We start from the raw sequence: 20,711 nt of genomic DNA, 5'->3' as shown, positions 1-20,711 counted from the left end.
TTTCTCAGACAGAAATTGCATAAGAGAGCTGGATCAAAAATGCCTTGTGTGAAAAAGAAGTCATGCGATTTAACACAGATAGAGTTGATTTTAAAAAATGTGTGTAATTAGATGCATAATTCTTATGCATAATTTACATGTAATTATGTATGAAAATGAGCTATGCACAGGCATAAATGGCTAGCTAAGCACCTCACACACAATCACAGTAATTTTGCACAGAAATTAAACATGCAGTTGCAAACACATTTGAAGAAAATGAAGTCCAGTGAGGAGGAAAAATTTGAATTTTTTCTGAGCAGAAATTGTGTTAAATCCTCAGTCAGAAAGGGGGGAGTAAACAGCATAGAAGTGAATAAAAATATAATTGAATATAAGCCAGTTTATGTTCAGTCATGGCAGAAGAAACAAAACCAAACATACTTTACCATTTTTATGAAGTGTCAGTCTCACTAGTGTAAATTTAGTACAATCCTGAGTAAACAGTGGTGTCAAGCTGTACCACTGCTCTTCTCCTCTATCTCCCCTCCCCCGGAGGTTGTTTAGGTTGGGGGTTTGAGGAGCAATCTCAGTGTTTTCTGGCAGCTCTTTGAACATTCTTCGTTGCTTTCTCCCTTAGGCTAGACTTTCTCTTCAGGAGGAAAAGCTAGCTGGACCATTCACGATGCTCTAAGTAAATAATCCAATATTTTTCTTGCTATGGCTAGAATGTTTGGTCACAGACCAGAGCTTTTATGCTCCTGTGATGCCAACAAAGAGGCGGTTCTTGCTGCAGAGTGCTTATAGTACTAAAAATAAAATAAAGTATAGAACCCCCACAGGATTTTTATCAGATTTTTACTGCTGATTGTTTTCACAACACACTCCCAATATCTGAGCTTTCCTATCGCACCCCAGACAACTAAAGCAACAAAATACTCACTTCAGTGACATTCATACACATCTCCAAAATGTCTGTTAAAAAAAAGTTTGTATTGTGAAGTTTTTGGTAATGATTTTATTGTCAGCTTTTAATTTATTTTTGCAGTAAAAGCAGTAAAGAAAATGTTTGTTTTTCCCCAGTCTCTCAGCAGTATTCTTTGAGTCTTGAATTATCTTTTAGAGAATTTTCAAGCAAATGTCTTAACATTACAATGTATATTTAAAATTAATAAATTAAATATTTATTATATGACTTTTTAATACTTGTCTTCCTAATGATAGTTGAAAAAATATTTTAGCTATTCTTGAATACAGTAATTTGAATCCAGTTGTAATCAGAATTTTACTGTTTCACTAAAGAGCATGCTTGGGGTCCTTATTGTACCTGAACTGTGTGTACCTTAATTAAGGTAAATGGCTAACCTGTTAGGTTAGGTTAGCCATTCTAAGGATCATGATATATGCTTATAATTCATAACATTTTAATTATTTAACTTTGATTTAAGCTCTGCAATTGCTACACCTGTCTTGTCTCTTTTTTTTTTTCTTCCTGTTTGTAGTTCAGATAGGCAGGTTCCACTTTTGAGGAAAAAAAGGTGACATGGCAAATGCAAGGTCCTTTTTTTCTTCTTCTCTCGTTGTTGTTTTCTTTCCCTTTCCCTTCCTTTTTTCTTCTTGTTTAGGAAAGTATGTATTTTGAATATATACAAAACATAGAGGCAAAAAACTGTGAATTTATTTAATTTATTCCTTTTCTACATCTTTTCAGCTAAACCAAGGCTCACTTCTTCCCTGAGGGTATAGTTTTGTAGTGGAAGCACTGATAAATTGCACAGTCTCAGTAGGATGTGTCTGAAGGACAGTGTTCTGGAGGCAGGGAGAGTCTAGTGCTCCTCTGCATTAAGCAAACAGAGAGCTGGTAAAAGCATTCTCTGACTTTTGTTGCCTCATAATAAAAAAAATTACACAGTGCATATTTCTGCCCAAGATAAAAGGGAGCAAGGACCTCCATACTTAGTGTTGTAGTATTTCAGCACCTTAAATTTAACCATATTCGTTCTCTCAGCTCCCTTCTGAGGTCAGGTTGTGTGGCCCAGGGTGACAGTGCTATTTCTGTGTTCTCAGAGGCTTGTGGAGTAGGAGTGATGTGAACTATGGATTCCCCATTCCTCCTTCCATGTGCTTCTCTGTAACCAGGACACAGAACAGGCCTCAGGTGTTCACACCCTCTTGAAAACTTATTCTAAAAGGTATTGGTTACTTTCAACTCCTGGTGCCAGCCATTGTCACTTTGAACAAATTCTTTTTGCCTTGTGCTCAGTTGTGCTACTTGATTAAACTATATGCATGAAACTGGGATTCAAAACGAGTCTGTGCAGAAATAGAGCACAGGATAGAAATAAATATGTATGATCTTCTAAATCAGTGGTTCTCAACCCTTTTGAAGTTGAGTGGCACTTGAGAAAATTGGCTGTGCTCTGTACCTTGCTGAGGTCAGCTCTGAACACATGAGGAGCCGTCACCTTGCTCTTTTGTTAAGTGCTTGTGTACTTGCTGGTTTTATGGAAATTATAGTAAATCTGCTTATGATGTGATTGGCTACGTCATTCAGTGCTGTGTATCATTCTGTAGCCAGTCTGTTAGGGACTATAGGTTTACTAGGAGCTCCTGTGGGAGAATATGTGTATTCTTGGGTGTAGTGTAGGAATAGTAAGTCCTGTACTTAGTGCAGAAATATTGGATATACTACACCTGTAAGATGCAGTGATGCATTTTATGAGTAGTGAATCTGTCCCATAAATCCTGGAATTTCTGTGTGTTCATTGTGAAGGAGAAACTGCTTGATTTTGGTTTTTGTTTTTTTCCTTCCTGGGTGAAATGTGTGTGTACGCACTGCATGATGCAGTAAATCTGATAGCTCATGGACACACCTCACTGTGTGCAGCTGTGTGTGTATGGTGAGTCTCACCTCAGCTGTGCCAGCAGGTACCTCATGGCATTGTTACATGTGTTGTTAATGTGATGTTTTCCAGCAAGTTTGTGATACATGTGGTGTACAGCTCATTCTTACATGTGCAATCAGCATGTCCAGAATTTCTTCACATACAGCAGCCTGGATAGTTACAACAGTCCTGAAGCTGAAAATTTGGATAAAATTTTCATGAGCAAGATAAGACAATATTAACCAACGAAGTATACTGGATTTACCTAATTAAAAAACCCAAAACAACCACAAGAAAAAAAGCCACCCAAAAATTAAAATATTTTCAGCTCTTCTTCATCTGGTCAAGGAGGAAAAGGAAAGGAGGACACACAAAGGGAAATCCAGCTACTTGAAGGAAGACAGAGGAGTGCAGTGTGGGACATGTGAAAATATGGGATTTACTTTCTGAATAGAGAGTGCTTGCACTAAAGCAACTGGTCTCCAGGAGGGATAATTAGGCAATACCAAACTGACCCTGTATCTTAATGCTGCGCCTTCAGTCCCTGGATTGCTGCTTTTTCCCTGGTTTTCTGAACAAGTAACTGTTGTCTGCCTGCCAGATACTGTTAGATCCATGCTCCAGCACTGCTTGTGAGCAGCCACTGCCTTGCACCTGAGGTAGAGATGAGAGTAACAAACACCATTAAGCTCTGCTCCAGCATTCATTCCAGTTATGTTCAGGAGCTTCTATATCCCCCTCTCTGACCATGCAGAGATACTTGCACTAAGATGAATTCACAGTAAGACCTATATCATGTTGCCCATGTATTGGGATTATTTTAATGATTTTTTTTTTATTATTAGTAGCTCAGGTTGGCATATATTCTACTTTTTGTTCTCTTTGCATAAAGGTGTGACTGTCAACGTTCATCATGGTTTTCTTGTTTGTTATCAATGCCAACAGTCTTTGGTAGTATAGTGATTTATATGTGGTACTTAGCTTGGTTTATTTTGTAACTGTGAAAGTTATCCAAATATTAGTAAAATTTTGGTAAGGTACTGTTACAGTAAAAAATTTTCACATAAAGATGTATTTTATTACTGTTTTCAGAGAAATTTAGCAAAACTTATAAAAACTATTAAACTTTTTTTGAAGAGTTTTTTTATGGTTTGATCTAGACAACGTATTAATAGAGGGTATAAAAAGCAGTTGCAATGAGAATTCCACTTGCCGTATGTGCAAGCCCATTGCTAACAATATTGCCAACTTTTATTTAACGAACAGATGAGCCTTAAGTAAAATTATATATCCTCTAGTGGTGCAGCTCCTTACACCTTTGCTGTCCTGTGCTCAGAGTTGCTATTTCATTAATAATGCTTCCTCAGATGGTTTATTTTCCTTGACTGTTCTCCAACATAAATCTATGAGATTCTCCTTAGAAAAAAATCCCAACCATCTTCCAATGTTATTTGAAATAACATTAATATGTATTGAAATAACAACAAAATAAGGTTATTTTCCATGTCTATCTTAGGACTTGGCCACATGACCATTTGTTCCAGCACTGCTGAGGGGCAGCACCCTTCAGCCACGGATGCAATGTCATCTGGTAACAGAGGGAATATGTAAACTGGATCTGCTGTTCATAGACTAGTTGATCTGGATAGTCTGTTCACTATAATCCTCATTACAAGTGCTAGAATGTTTATGGGGAGAGGTGATAATAGGCTGCAGAATCATTTGCCTGGAACTAAAGATACAGAAATTCTGCATCTTTGAAAATATGCAGGATTTAATTGACTTGATCAATACCTCAGAGAGAATCCATGTCTTTTTAAATTAAAGAATCCAGAAGTTTGTGACTTGGTTTGTCTGCTTGAGGTTATGCCTCTTGAACTATGAGTCACATAGAAATCACACACACACACATACGTACAGATACCTGCATTTGTATAAATGTAAACCTTGAATTGTAATACTAGTTTAGTTGGTAAAAACAGCATACTAAGAAGAAAAAATGGTCCTAAAATAACAATTTTTCCCCTTTTTTCATCTTGCTAGTATTGTTGCTGAGGCTGAAGGAATCAAGCCATTAATGAACACCTTGAATGCCCAGAGAGATGGAGCCATTTCCAATGCCATTGCAGTGCTAACAAATCTGTCCCTGCAAGAGCCATCCCGCGTCAATATCCAGAGCCAGTGTATCATGAATGCCCTTGTGGGGCCTCTGCGCTCAACCAACAGCCAAGTGCAGAGCAAAGCAGCGTTTGCTGTGGCTGCCTTTGGTTGTGATGCTGATGCACGAACTGAGGTAAAACTACTCTTTAAGGCTGTGATTATTGATAATGTTTCTAGATCTGAGGTGGGGGTTATATTAACCAGGAATCTGTTGTGTCTGACCTAGAAGTCCTGAGCTTTCTAGGTAGTTACTTATTTTTGTGATACTTGTTCTGCTGAATTTAGCTCAGTATTTTAGGAGATTTTGGAAAGGGTTTTCTTTAGCTTGAATTTTCACTTCTGTGTTTGCTTGCACCAAATGAATGCTTTGGAGCTTTTCAGTGACTTTAATGAGCTTTAACCAGTGCTGTACTATATCTTGGTCTGTATATTTAGGAGCATTAAACATCAAGGTTTCTTTCAGCTGCAATTGTCGGCTGAACTTTGAAGATGAGAAGTTCAGTCCTCTTTACTCTCCCTCAGTGTTCTGTTGCCCATTTTCAAGGCCTGAACAGCAATGTCTGACCTTGATTAATGAGATACTGGATGTGCATGGAGTAAATATATTTCAGACAAAACTCAAAATGTAATTAATCCTTTGATCAGTGACATCCTGCAAGTTGAACTCTTTGCTGTTTATGAATTGGTCATAGTGTTTTCTTCTCATAAATAAGAATAATGCTATGTGCATTCATATATCATAAGCTGGGGTTTTCTCATGGGTCAAGGCTATTAATTAGGACATGAATAAGGGGCATAGATAATTAATCTACCTCTTTCAGTGTCCTTAAAATGTCTTTCTCTTCGAAAATCCAAATGAGCAATATTTCCTCCAGCATGTATAGGAAAGATACTGTAGCACACAAGAGAATAGGATGTTAATAAGATTGTCATACATACAATACAAATTCAAATGTATTGTGATGTAAATTAGTTGCTAGGAGGCACCAGAACACAGAAAAAGCTGTGTAACTCTCTGTGGCAGTCTTGGGTTGCATAGTCTCTTTGGGTTCCACACCGCAGCCTAATAACTGAAAAGCAGGGCAGAGCCAGAAGGGATGTCTGCCTTGTACCACTCTAAAGCTCCAACCTATGCAGAGTTCACAGAAACACAGAATCCCCATAAATGACCTTTTTTTCAGCCCAGTGTATCTTTTCTACAAAACCTGGATGTTTTGGGAGAATTTCACAGGCTGTTCTTGCTGGGATAGATGAAATATGTAAGTGGCAATGTTTTCACTTTTTTTGATAGTTAAGAAATGCAGGAGGGCTGGGACCACTCATTGAATTGCTGCATTCTAAGAATGAAGAAGTCAGAAGAAATGCCTGTTGGGCTGTTATGGTCTGTGGAAGTGATGAACTAACTGCTGTTGAACTATGCAGGCTAGGGTGAGTAGAAATAATATCAAAAGACAAAAGAAATTTTTTTGATGAGAGAAGTCAATTTAAGTCAATCTTTACATATTTATAGCAGAATTACAAAGCTTTCTGATACTACTTCCTTAAACTACTTTTGCACCACATATGTTACAGATGAAATGGTATTGATTTTAAGGAACAGGATCTTCTGACAAAATATTAGCCTGTAGAGAGTACTGTCTAGAATTTTAAATTTTTTTTTTTTCCGTGACTGAATTAGGCTTTATATTGAAGATAACTTACATCAGTCAATATTAGGGACTACAGTGCCCCATACATTTGAAACTGAAGTAAAGGCTTCAGACTAAGTTTAATATGCAGTAAATTGTGCTTGCTACATACAGACTAGATTAGATTTACATGCTCTGGTCAACTGCAGGTATGATGAAGTGTCACAGAAAAGTGGCTCTGTTTTATTCTTTCTTAGGAACTCCAGTTCCATGTATTAATAGCTGAATTACAAAAGCTGGTTTAGGTTATAAGAATTATGGCACGGGTCTCCTCAGACAAGACAACTCTTTTAGCCACTGTTAAATTAAAATAAATGTAATTGCCCTGCTCCCTCTGCTGGGCACTTCTCTGGTGACTGTGCAGATACTTTAAATCCATCTACGAGGGAGTTTCTGAGACTCTCCAAAATTCAGATCAGGAGGAGACCTCAAGGTGATATTATTCATCTATCCTAGCATAAGACTGAATAAGGTACACTGACATATTTTTGCTTGGAAAATTACTGATCCTGAGAGAGTTTCACAACTTTCTGAGGTAACCTGTTCCAGTGCTGGAATATCCTTACACTTAGAAGGGGTTTCTCAGTATTAAATAGCCCTTAAAAGAAATCATGTTGTCCTGCATTCAGTGGAATTGAATAACCACTTTTTATAGAAATTTGAGTTTAACTCACTGAATTTTCTCATTTTTCATGTCCCTCTCTGTTTCCTTTTCATGACAAAGTAAAAATGTTAGACAAGTTTTGTTTGTATCATTTCATCACACATCTCTGAATTTCTCTAATTTTTTATGCCATTTTGAAGTATCATCTCCCAGCCTGGATTAAGTACTTCAGGTGAGGTCGTACCACCATCAAATAAAGCTCAGTAGTTTTTTTCTCTGTCTTGCATATGGCACTGTTCTAATCTAATCCTTTTTTGTGACATTATCAAAGCAGGACTCTAATTTATGCATGCTTCAAGTCTGACAGCATATTATTGATAATAATACATTAAGCATAGTTTTTCAAGTAGTCAGGCACTGCTTCGTGTTATTTTCATGGAGATCATATTTTCCTGACTTGCTCATGAGTGTCCAAGTAGGAATAAATGAAAAGACTTACAAAAGTCAAAATGTATCTCAAATTTAGCTCATATCTCACATCTACTTCTTCTGCCTATATGTTAAGTCAATTAGCCTATTGCAGCAAGGGCTAGACTGACTTTTCATGATTGATTCTTGACAAATACATAATGGCTATTTCTCATTTCTTGTTGCTTGCCAACTGATGGTTTAATAATTTGATAGGGTGTTCTTCAGACACTGAAATTTGGCTGAATGATCTCTATTATAATTTCCGTGTTCATAGTTTTTCAAAACTAGATAGTATCTTTGCCCTTCTCCACTCTTCAGCCATCTAGCCTAGAATTTTCCAAATCAATTATAATTAGTTCCAATGTTGCTTTTGCGAATTCATAGAGTGTATGAGTTAAGTGTCCTTAGGGACTGCTAACCTTGTCTCCTCAAACTTATCCTAGACATTTTAAGACTACTGTTTCTACTTCCTTGTTAATATTATTGCCAGGCATCTCCTTGAAACCTTTCTATGAAAACTGAAGCAAAAAAAGGCACCAGAAACTTCAGTCTTTTCTGTGCCATCTGTTGTGAGTTTTCCTTCCACATTGAGTAAGAGACCTACATTTTCCTCTCTGACTTGTAGCATATGAAACATTTCTTTTTGTTTCAGTCCCTGATTAGTTGTGTCTTACTTGGCCTGTCATTTTTCAGGATTGTCCCTTACTTTTTCTATTCTGTTGGAAGTGTCAGTGTTTCCATTTCTGTTTGATTCCTGGCTTTTTTTTTTTTTCTCATCTCTTCATGAGATTTTTGGTGCAGCTGTTTTATTTGTCTGGTTTTGGCTTATTTTTCTTCCAAAAGAGGGTAATGTGCCATTGTGCCTGTAATGTCATTTGATTTAGACCCTGCTGTACACATTAGCCTTTATTCATTTTCCCCTTTCAAACTGTTCCCTGTGTTACTTGCTGCTTATCTGCAATATGCTGTAGACATACAGCCTGAACTGCTCTTCCACTCTCTTCTCCCACTGCTCTCTTCAGTAAGAAATGGATGTCATTTGCCTTGCCTGAAAAGCTTGTTCTCTGGAATTCATCTGAATTCCTCTCTTCAGAAGTCTACATTGTAGATGTCCAGAGCTGAGGTTCCCTGCGTAGTTCACAGAAATATATATATATATATATATTGTGTATATATAAAATTGATTCCTTGGGATGTGAAGAATATCTGCATGTGTGCATGTGTGCATAGTCACGCACACACAGATAGGAATTTGAATATATACTCTTACACACGCAGTATGCAATATTCTCCTGATTCAGTTTCTTGTATTTTCTTAGTGAGGTTTTCCTAAGCTTTTCAGGTCAAAAGTTGTCAATTTGTGGGTTTCAGCACCAGAAAAAGCTTAGGGAAATTAATGCCTGTCCTCCCATGTCCCCGCATTACTATTTGTTTCTATCTCCATGCTGCAAAAATCCTGCTATTCTGGTGGTGTTGATACAACTCCTTGTTTTTCCGTGCTTGTTCATGTTTAGCAAATATCTGCCAGCTGTGCTCCCCCAAACACAGTAACAGTCCTAGACCAGAAGGATTCACACATTGCATAATGCACAACTGGATCTGCAAATTGCCTTGCAGCTGAAAAGAGAGAGAAAAAGGAGAGGTTTCCTGGACTGTATCATATAGTTTGCTCTGATCGTTATTCCTTTTACATCTTTTTTTCTCCAAAGTTCTGTACGGTGCATAACATCCTTCTGGATAAAAGGTTGTGGCATCCTGTCTGCATTTCTTTAGGTAGCGTTTTAACTACCTAAAGGAATTGCTTTTGCTTTTGAGCACTGCACGATGTTTTCCTTCCCTAGAGAAGGAATTCTGTGCAGCACAGCCACTCTTTTCTGGCCCGGAGGGCACAGGATCAGCACTTGGAAGTTAATCTATCTTGGCCTTGGTAATGCTGAAAACTAACTCTGAGATGTATAATAACATTTAATTAGTATTTAATGATGAATTAGCTTTTGTATTTTATTTATCAGGGCTTTAGACATCCTAGAAGAAATTAATCAGTCAACAAAGCGTAAAAATAAGTTTAGTGAAGCTGCTCTGGAAAAGCTGCTTGATAACAATCTTTCCCAAAAGTACAGCCGGATGGGATATTTATCATCAAGTAATATCATTACTAATGGATTCTATGATTGTGGTCAGGTAAGCTATTCTAAACAAATTACTGTATTTAGAAAGAGTAAAATTTTCCTCTTAATTTAGAAAAAGTACTGTAGCAACAGCCAAAATCTAGCTACAGCAAATACTTTGTTTTCTTGTCCTGAAATTTCACAGCTGTTATACAGATTTCTTTTGATTGTCTTTCTTAATGGATGAAATCATCGTAATGATATTCTCTAGTTGTGATCTTCCCAATCCTATCTGAACTTCAGACCTTTCCAGATCCTTTATCAAACTTTAGTTTTTCTGGTCTCTTTCCCTGCACTATACTTAATGCTAACTTGACATTGTATGACCTATGGACGTTTTGTTGGTTTATTTTTACATAAGGAAGCAAAGAGTTCATATTTTCACCCTGGTCATAACTCTTTCTCTCACAAAAGAAGTGTTTGTATATAAGGACTGACTCCAGTATCACTTACTAGTGCTGTGATCAATTTAAATATAAGGAGGACTTTTCAAAATACCCAGATGAATTAGAAATACCAGTCTTACTGACAATCAGTGAAATACCTGCTCTTAAAGCACTTGGTTGCTTTTGAAAATTCCATCCTGTGTTGTAAAGCCTTCAGAGGCAGGAACATTTCCTTATTCTGGAACTGTTTGGAATGCTTCTAACCAATAACTACAAGCTAAAATATTTGTAAATAATCTTTTCTAAGAAAAATTGATGAAGAAAATGTAAACTAGTAAGAAAATTATTTCAGTTATTTTGACTGGCTTTACAAGCTGTTACACAGTCTTTGGTTTAAGATTAGGAATTTTAAATTACTGTTTAGGTACCTTTTAAATATATTTTTTCTCTGCATCTTTAACTGAACAGAGCACCTTACATTTTATGCTAATTTTCTTGCAGATAAAACATGGAGAGAAATTTTTGTCTTTGGAAGAACTAAGCAAGCAAGAGCTTACTGACCGTCGGGCAATAATCTTCATTAATGCTAAACCCCAAGAAAGGTGAGTCATGTTAGATCTACTAGCATTTGTTGTAATAGCTCATCTTTTTAATGGTTTTCACTGCTTCCAGTACAAACTTCATTCTATTTATCTATCTCTCTGTCTGACTGTCTGTCTATCCACATGCACATATATAAAAACAGAGACATCTATTTTCTTCCCAGCACAGTGCTTTTATGCCCTAGGAGGCAAAACATTTGTATTTTATAAAATAATAATTTAGAAAATAGCTTATTCAATTGAGTTGCTTTATTTATTTTAGCCTTGAAGATTCATTCATTTAATACTTTGATTCCTGATGATGAGACACTCAATGTTTTATTAGTTATAACAAAACTTGTCAACTGCTGTAATAATTATGTCATCTGAGCTGAACGTCAACATTTGACAAAAAAACCCTATGATTTGATGGTCCTCTTATACAGCCAAATGCATGGAATTGTAAGCACATCATTCCAAGGGGTGGGACAAAGCCAAGCATTAAGCTCTTAGGCTTGATAAAGAACCTGTGTCCATTTCTTCTCTGTTTAAGTTGAAGCCAGCCTAACAAATCTTCCTAGATTTGAACACAGGAAGTTGGTATTTGGCTTGTTTAACTGGGAGCCGTTTCCTGTAAACAGTCTCACAGATCAAAGATCGCTCTACCAATATTTTGCAAGTCCAAAAATTTCTTCTCTGCCAACACATCACATATTTGGGTTACAGTATCATTAACTTCCCTTTTAAGCTTGTATATGATACCATAAAGATGTCTGGGAATATCTATGACAAATAGACTTCCATGCTCTTTGTTGATCCCTAGAGCTGTCCTTAACTATCAGGTCTTCATTCTTTGACTTTGATACAGATTCTTGCTTTTGCACATTGGCAGCAGCCTTATTCCCCAGTTACTTTTGCATTCACCATTGAGCATTCACTGATCTCAGAAGGAAAAAAGCTGTGGCACAGGAACTGGCAGGGCTCATTGGCAGAGCTTTAAACGAGCCTGGAAGAAGGGGAAAAGGGACAAAGCCAGGCTGGCCAGTGATATGGGATGGGATGGGATGGGATGGGATGGGATGGGATGGGATGGGATGGGATGGGATGGGATGGGATGGGATGGGATGGGATGGGATGGGATGGGATGTCAAAACCTGAGGAAAGGAGCACTAATGGGATCCCTCAATCTGCCTCAGGAGGTGCTGGCTACAGTGTGCCACACCTGAAATGTTTCTACACTAATGTGCCCTCATGAGGGACAAACAATGGGAATCCAGGCTTTGGCCCAGTCCCAGAGATTTGACATTGCTGGCATAAGTGGAACCTGGTGGGATGGATCCTGTGACTGGAATGCCCTGTGGGATGGTTACAGGCTCTTCAGGAGGGACAGGCAGGGCAGGAGAGGTGGAGGGGTGGCACTCTATGGAACAGAAGGAGTAGAATGTATAGAGCTCACAGCTGGCAATGGCACAGTTGAGAGCCTCTGGGTAAGAATCAAGGGACAAACAAATAATGCAGATGCCATCATGGGAGTCCCCTATAGACCTCCTGGCCAGGACAATGATAAAATGAAAGAAAAAAGCAATTCTTTGAGGAACTGAGGGACTCCTCCAAGTCAACTGCCCTTGTCCTTATGGGAGACTTCAACTTGGCAGAAATTAACTGGGAGCATCACACACCTGGTAGAACCCAGGCCAGAATATTCCTAAAAATCTGAATGACAACTTTATGGAATAGGCTTGGAAAAATGCCCTTCTTGTTCTACTCCTTGTCAACAGGGTGGATCTTGTGAGCAGGTGGAGATTGGTGGCCATATTGGCCACAGGGAAGCAATCAAGTTTAAAATCTTTGTTAACAGAAGGAAAAACCTCAGCTCTGGACCTGAGGAAAGCAGACCTCAGACTCCTCAAGGAATAGTGAGTAAGATTGTCTGGGAACATGTTTTTGCAGATGCTGGCATCTGTCAGTGTTGGTCATTCTTTAAACATCACCTCCTAAGGGCACAGGAGCAGGCAGTTCCCAAATATCAGAAGTCAAGCAGGTGAGGCAGAAGGCCACCTTGGCAGAACAGGAATCTTCTCTTAGAAATAAGGCAAAAAAGGAAAGTGTATGCCCAGTGGAAGCAAGGCCAGGTGACATGGGAAAAACACAGAACCACTGCTGGCCACTGTAGGGAGAAAATCTGTGTGGCCAAAGCTCAGCTGGAGTTGAAGCCAGCCAGAGCTGTGGGGAACAATAAAAAGAGTTTTTTCAAATATACCAATGGCAACTGGCAATGTAGAAACAGCATTGTCCCATCACAGGATGAAGATGGTCTCCTCACAAACAGGGACAGAGACAAGGCAGAGGTGTTTAACACATTCTTTGCCTCTTTCTTCAACATGATGATGGGCCAAGGGTGCCCTGAGCTGGAGTACTGTGACTGTGAGAATGATCAACTCCCAGTCAAACTTGAAATTGTGCAGGATCTGCTGCTCCAGCTGGATTCTTACAAATCTATAGAGCCTGGTGGGATTCATTCAGGAATTCTTAAAGAGCTGGATGATGTTATTGCACAATCTCTCTAGATGATATTTAAGCAGTCTTGGGAATACAGAGAAGTCCCAGCTGAGTGGAAGCTGGTGAATGTCCTGGTTTTCAAGCAGTGGATGAAGGAGGATCCCAGAAACTACAGGCCTGTTAATTTCACTTCACCAGTGCCTAGTAAACTTAAGGAGGAGATTATTGTAGGAGGTATTGAAAAACATCTGAAAGACAATGCAGTCATTGGTCACAGCCAGCATGGCTTCATGAGAGGAAAGTCCTGCTCATCAAATCTGATTTCCTTTTGTGACAAAGTAACCCAAGTGGTTGATCAAGGGGAGCCAGCTGATACAATGAGATTTTTGTGTTTCAGTAAAGCTTTCAATGCTGTCTCTCATGATGTCCTTCTGCACAAGATGTCCAGCTCACAGCTGGATAAACACATCATGTGATGGGTGAGCAGCTGGCTCATGGGTTGGGCACAAAGGGTGACAGTGAATGGGGTGACCTCAGACTGGGGACCTGTCACTAGTGGGGTTCCACAGGTCTCCATCCTTGGCCCTTCAACATCTTCATAAATGACTTGGACCCACTTGGAAGGGACACTCAGCAATTTTGCAGATGATACAAAACTGGCAGGAACTGTTCACTCCCTCAAAAGCAGAAAGGCCCTGCAGAGATACCTCAACAGGTCGGAGGGCTGGGCAATCACCAACCACATGAAGCTCAACAAGGGAAAGCGTCAGATTCTGTACCTGGGATGGGGCAACCCTGGATGTACAGACAGACCAGGGAATGAGAGGCTGGAGAGCATTGCCATAGAAAGGGACCTGATCAGTGGCAAGTTGCACATGAGCCAGCAGTGCCCTGGCAGCCAGGAGGGCCAGCTCTGTCCTGGGGGGCACCAGGCACAGCATGGCCAGCAGGGCACGGGGGGGAATTGTCCCATTCTGCTCTGCAGTGGGACAGCTTCACCTCGAGTGCTGGGGGTGGTTCTGGGTGCCACAATGTAAGAAAATATTAAACTATTGGACAGCATTTAAGGGGGGCCATGAGGATAGTGAAGGGCCTTTAGGGGAAGCTGTGTGAGGAGTGGCTCAGGTCACTTCGTCTGTTCAACCTGAAAAAAACAGACTGAGGGGAGACCTCATGGCAATCTACAACTTCCTCATGAGAGGAATAAGAGGGTCAGACACTGATCTCTTCACTCTTGTGACCAGTGACAGGACTCGAGAGAATGGCCTGAGGTTGTGTCAGAGGAGGTTTAGGTTGGATATTTGGAAAAGATTCTTCCCCCAGAGGGTGGCTGAGCACTGGAACAGCTCCTCAGGGAAGTGCTCACAGCACCAAGCATAACAGAGTTCAAGAAGGATTTGGACAATGCTCTCAGGCATATGACATGACTCTTGGGGATGGTGCTGTGCAAAGCCAGGATCTGGATATGATCATCTTGATGGGTCCCTTTCAAATCAGCATATTCTGTCATTCTATGATTCCATACTTCATTTTTGATCCCTGAATTATTGTCTGGTTTATTAGTAGTTATGTTATTTCTTTCAATTAAATACCACATATGAGTATATTTATTGTCTTTTAAAATCCAAATTCCATTTTCATAGCTTCACATGCACTACTAACTCTGCAAATAACATGCAAAAATATCTTATTCTATTTCAGTGTTGTAGTAGAGAATGTACAAGATGAATCATCGTCTGCTTCAGGAGCAAGCAGCAAAGAAAAAGCAAGGTATGGTTCTCAGATTTATTAGTTGTCAATGTTCTGTTGTTGCTCTAACACTAGAAATAGAAGTCTGACTGAAAATAGCGACAGTTTCTGAATGGAGTACAAATACCTAAACACAACATTAAATATATTTTTGGAGTCTTTCTTTCACCTCCTATTTGCAGCAATATTTTGTCCTCTCTTCTCATGCTGTATTTGAACAGCTCACACTTATTCGCTCTTTTTTTCCTTCATTATCCCTTGGAAGCAGTGAAATACTGTTATTTTACAACTCTGACAACCAAGACACAGGAGAATTACAGTAGAAATTCTTTCTCAGTTTAGAACCTAAACCCATGAAATGTTCCTACACTGCCTACATGTCTCCTTATTTCTGATTAAATCTCTTCCAGTGCAGTTGACAGATAATTAAAAGCTGAGAAGGGTGTGCTCAGAGCTGTCCTGATTTTTAGGCAACTAGCCTAAAAATGCTTCACTCTTACAGTGCTTGTCCTGATCCATATGATACACTAGCTAGAGTGCTGCAGTCTGCCTCTTCATACCAAATAGATCATCTACTCTTGTAGTGGAAAATGAATTTCCTTCTTTTACAGAAAGAGGATTTGAGTCTGTCCCTCACACCTGCAGATAGCTGATCACAAGATATTTGGGGGTTAGCAGTCTCTTTGTAGTTTGTTGTAGCTGATTACTAACAATGGGGTGTAATGAACAAGGCTTTTTACTTGAGCTGTTAACTCTCCTTATTCTCGACAAGATCAGGCTTCTAGTCTTTGTCTAAAATAAAATACTTAACTTGTCATTTGTTCCTGTGGAAGGAAACTGAGCCATGGTCTCACAGCTGTCCTTCCTGTAAAACAGCAGCCTAATCATGACCACAGCAGTGCCTTCTGGAGAAGGCAGGTGTACATGCCTGATTCCAGGGGAATCCAAAAGCACTTCAAATAGAGTCTCTTTGCCACCAATGGAATGGTCTCTAAACCTTGATAGGAATGTGGTACAACCTGCAACTGTCCTTGGCTTTTCTCTTAGTCAGCTTAGTGAGCTGACCATTTATCATACTGGTTTCTGTGGCCCCCAGTCCTGAGTCCCTAATTTTCCTTCCTTTATGGTAAAAGAAGCTTTGGCAATGGCTAAGGGCTGTGAGTTCTAGTCAGTGACAGACATTACAAAATGCAGGCTTGGAAAAAAAAGAGGAATGGTGTGTCTGTTGTAGGAGCTGATGTACTGTGGTTCTGATTTTTATGTTGGAGCTCAGTCATGAACTGTGATGCCCTACTGTCTGTACAGGTGTTTTATTGACAGGCATAATGGCTGATTTCTGACACTGCTTGTATATTTCTGTGTATGTTTTTTATCTGCACTTGAGAAATGAAATGTGCAGTAAGAAAATCAAGACAAAAATGAAACCTGCTTTTGATCTCAATAGTTCAGTGGTATCTTCAATAGAGGAAAAACAGAAGTTACCTGGACAATGGTGTTCACTCAGCAAAAGCCGCACTAGGGAAGAAGGCTTGAAGTATTATACTTTGGGTTATATTTGAATATGTTTGAATTATATTAACTTATTTAGAACAGACATGCAAATTATTGACAGATAATAGCTACTGACTGTGAATGTTTGAGGTTTTGAGTTAAATCAGGACCCTGAAACTGTCAGACTAGTCTATCCAAAAGTTACTGGCTTACAAGGCAGACATCCCCATTTGACTAGTTATTTGGACTGCAAGCACTTCTGAAATTCAGTTTAAATTATTTTATAGTAGATACCTGAAATGGATAGTATGAGTTGCATTGTGGAAGGTTCCTGTTTCAGGGTGCACCAGAGTAGATACAGCAGCCTGAGTGCCTTAGGAGGCCTGTCCCAGCTTCTGCTCCCTTGCAGGTCCTCCTGCTGCCCCACATGTCCTGCTCATGACCCACTGTGCCCATGCCAGTTTACTCAAAGAGAGCAGAGGCAAGGGAGATACTGAGCCCCAGTTATGTTTTCTCTGCACCAGTGGAGAGTTCCTTCACCTTGGAAGATGCCCTATAGTCATAGGCCATTTTGTATAGTCTCAGGAGCTGGGAGACCTGTTCTTACAAGATAATATATTTGTTTATTACAGTGTGTGATGAGGATACACTTGGATATTGCTTTTTAATGTAATTTATGTCAATTACAGTGTAAATAACTGCTCTGTTTGCAATAACTCTTTTGAAAAGCAAAAAAATTTTCTTTAGGAAAAAACAAATACCTGCCTCAATTTCTTAGAGTAAACCTTGCAGGGGTACAAGGACTCCTTTCTTCAAGTGTGAAATAATTGCTTTTGAATGTCATGATCAAGTTGTATGATTTATAACCCCATTGTCATTCATTTTGAATCCATAATTCATACATCATTATTATTATTAATTTGTGAGATATATGGGAGTTACTTGAAGGTCAGTAGCTGACTCCAAGTCTCAAACATGCTTAGACTTTTTCCTACATATTTTTTTCCTTTGATCATATGTTTCTGTTCATCATTATTTTGCAAAGTACTACTGAACACTGTTTAAAGCCATTGTTTTGAAAAAGTGATACTACTTTGTATAAACCATAGTTGAAAGGCAAGAGAAAGGGCAGCTGTAATTGTCTGCTGGAAATGTTTGAATTAGATGTGAGGAAGTGCCTAGCTGATAGTTTCACATATATTTTCATTGACAGCAACATTTTTAATCAGGCAGTTTCATATCTGATATACACATTGACTAGGCTAAAATATTGTATTCAATGTAGACTAATAAATATGTAATTATTCCATCCTATGTTTCAGTACTGCATTTAAGGAAATACTTCCCAATGCTCAGTTGTTCCTTTTCAAAAGAGAACCAGGGCATTTAAGCTATGCAAAATGGGAAAGAAAACAGGCATCATGGCTGCTTTTTGATGGTAGAATATTGTATTGGCTGTCTTCTTCCTCTGGCTGATGCTCTGGTGACCTGTTGGACTGTTCTACTAAAGTTGCAAAGAATCAGAAACAGCTTGGAGACTATTAAAGTGCCATGAGCTCTCCTTTGCAATATTCCTCTGCTTTCACAGCAAGTAGTCTCACTACTCGAAGACAGCTCTGAGAAATGAGAGTGATTTTTTTTCTGATGTCACAATTCCCGCTGGCAAGAAAATGGGGATTAAAAAAAGAGCGCAGGAAAAAAGACAGTAGAAGTCTCCTGTAGTGGTTACCAGTTATTTTATAGCACTGAGCTGTAAGACAGCAGCTCTACAGTTCCTTATGAGATAAGGATTGGACAGATATGATGAAGAGTTGAGGAGTAAGGTAGAGACAAGTGTGGAAGACAACCTTAAATCAGCTATTCCACCAAGGAACAGAACATAGTCATACCAGAGAGAAATAAGCAGCAGCAAAAAACCCAAACAAATCACGGTTCAATCCCATCTCTCTCAGGTTTTTTGTTCCTGAAAATTGGAAAGGAGGATAGTAAGTGTGATTCTAGAGTAATTTGAATAGACAGGAATAGAAACAAATTCTCCTATAGCACTGTAATTTAATGGTGCCCTTCTCATGGAGAAAAGAAAGTACTGAGAGTATAGAAAGAAAGAAGGGGGAAAAGGGCAAAAGGTGAAGAAACAAGAATTATAACATTTGTAAATGTTGTTCTTTTGAAAACCTTCTAAACTGGACACCAGAGAGTTGGGAATAATGCTGGGTATTTTTAAACATGGTATTTTTAACCATAATGTATAAATGTATAAATGGATGAGTAAATAGCTATTTAATCTAGCATTATAAGGTTCTCTGGCTATAGTTAGATAAGTCAAACTAGATAAAGAAAACTGTTTGTCTGCTTTTTTTCCAAGTGTAAGTGTAATTAATAACCAGAACAGTTTATTTAAGAGGTTGGTGAATTTTCTATAATTTAAGATTAAATCTTAATTGGTTATCCTTCTAAAATAATGTGCTTTGTGACACCTATGAGAAGGGCTTTTTGCGAATATGGTAAATCTCAATAGGTTAAAGAAAAGTTTGCAAAGTATTCTGAAGACAAATTGCTTGAATTCAACTACTGATAATGGTCTGTGCCCTTTTGCTTTGTTCAGTGCCTTCCATCTTAAGAGTGCTATTCATAGTATAAATTTTAAGAATAATTTGAAGAGCATGCAATAATGATAGTGTGTCCTGGAACCATGTACTCTAGTGGTCCTTTATTTCTTTTTTTTCTTTTTCCTTCCAAGATCATCGAAAGTATTACAGATTTTAAAAAATAAGCCAGAACTGTTAAATGAAGGAAAGAACTTTTGTTGTATTTCACATCAAAAATTTTCAGGATTTATGCTGAAAAAAAGCCATAATGCTTACAAAACACCAGTTTCATGTGTTTCCACAAATGAAAGGTCCTAAACTGTCTGATTGTATAGCCCTTAATAATACTTCTGGTAAGATACTGATTTTACAGTTGCTGCATAACTTGGGTAATGCACAGTATTTAATTTGAGCAGAACAGTCATTTCATTTATACTTCTGCTGGGTGCTTAAGATGCCTGTTTAGGATCATAGTAATTTTTCAGATCCTGAGCATTAGTAAAATATGAAGCATGTGCAATGAAAAAGAGTAAGCAAAACCAGACTTGTTGCAAAATCTTTCTCTGACAAGCCATGCTGTAGTTTGCATAATGCTTGAAGTACCTGAACTTGCAAGTGCAGAGGCTGTCTTTTGGAATGTCCTGCCAAGATTTCAGCTGTGCTTTTGATACCATTTTCCCCTTTATTTGAAGACCAGGTTTTAATCAAGTAAAAACTCACTGGAGTTCGTGAGTTCATATCCATACAGAACTAAACCATAACTAAAAATATGTCCTATATGTATATAGTAGGTAAGTAAGTGTCTTCTTGTCTATATAATCCATATGTGGGAAAGGCATATCAGAGCCATTAACTAAAAATAAAATGAGAATTGACAACAACGTTAATATGGCGTTGATCCTTACCACCTCCTGAGGACATGTTCCACAACTGTTCTCTACAGCTTTGTAGATTTTGGATATTTGTTATCAAGAGAAAAGATGTCTTCTACCTTCCACCTCTCCCTAGTCAATTTGTCAAATGTCCTGTTGGAGAACTAATGTATTTGAATTTGAACTTTAGAGATTACAATATTCTAGATAAGTGTATAATTTTTTTTTTCTGTGTAAGAAAAGGGAAGGGGAAAAAAGAGGAGGAAAAACCAAAAGAAGATATTGAAGTTGCGGTTGCACATACAGTCCAGCAGGAAATAAATCCAGAAAATTCCCATTGGCTACCACCACCTGACTTCATTTTAATGGATTACATTAATGATGCTTCCAAAACAATTCTACCACTAACTTCTACTCGGGAACAGGTTGTGGCTCTTGCACAGTGAGTACCAAATCTTATTTCCATAAGCTGAATTGTTAAAATAACTGTTTTCTTACCCAAGGTCAGCTATTTCAAAATAGTTATTTTCCCATGTTTAAGTGGAATCCAAATCAGCTTTGACCCAGAATGTTGACATATTTAGATTTTA

At 38.5% G+C, this 20,711-nt stretch overlaps 1 protein-coding gene across 1 annotated transcript in view; it reads left to right on the top strand.

Annotated features, from left to right (window-relative positions):
* Positions 1–20,711, top strand: part of ARMC3 (armadillo repeat containing 3) — a 51,481-nt gene that overhangs the window by 26,654 nt on the left and 4,116 nt on the right. The window contains exons 10-16 of the mRNA XM_058831048.1: positions 4,908–5,157; positions 6,316–6,452; positions 9,800–9,968; positions 10,843–10,943; positions 15,123–15,191; positions 16,555–16,704; positions 20,360–20,563. Coding sequence (XP_058687031.1) covers positions 4,908–5,157; positions 6,316–6,452; positions 9,800–9,968; positions 10,843–10,943; positions 15,123–15,191; positions 16,555–16,704; positions 20,360–20,563 — 1,080 coding nt within the window. The remainder of the gene's footprint in view (positions 1–4,907; positions 5,158–6,315; positions 6,453–9,799; positions 9,969–10,842; positions 10,944–15,122; positions 15,192–16,554; positions 16,705–20,359; positions 20,564–20,711) is intronic.

Source organism: Poecile atricapillus, chromosome 2 (assembly GCF_030490865.1).
Source record: "Poecile atricapillus isolate bPoeAtr1 chromosome 2, bPoeAtr1.hap1, whole genome shotgun sequence".
Taxonomy (NCBI): domain Eukaryota; kingdom Metazoa; phylum Chordata; class Aves; order Passeriformes; family Paridae; genus Poecile; species Poecile atricapillus.
This window is presented reverse-complemented; position numbering and strand designations above follow the sequence as displayed.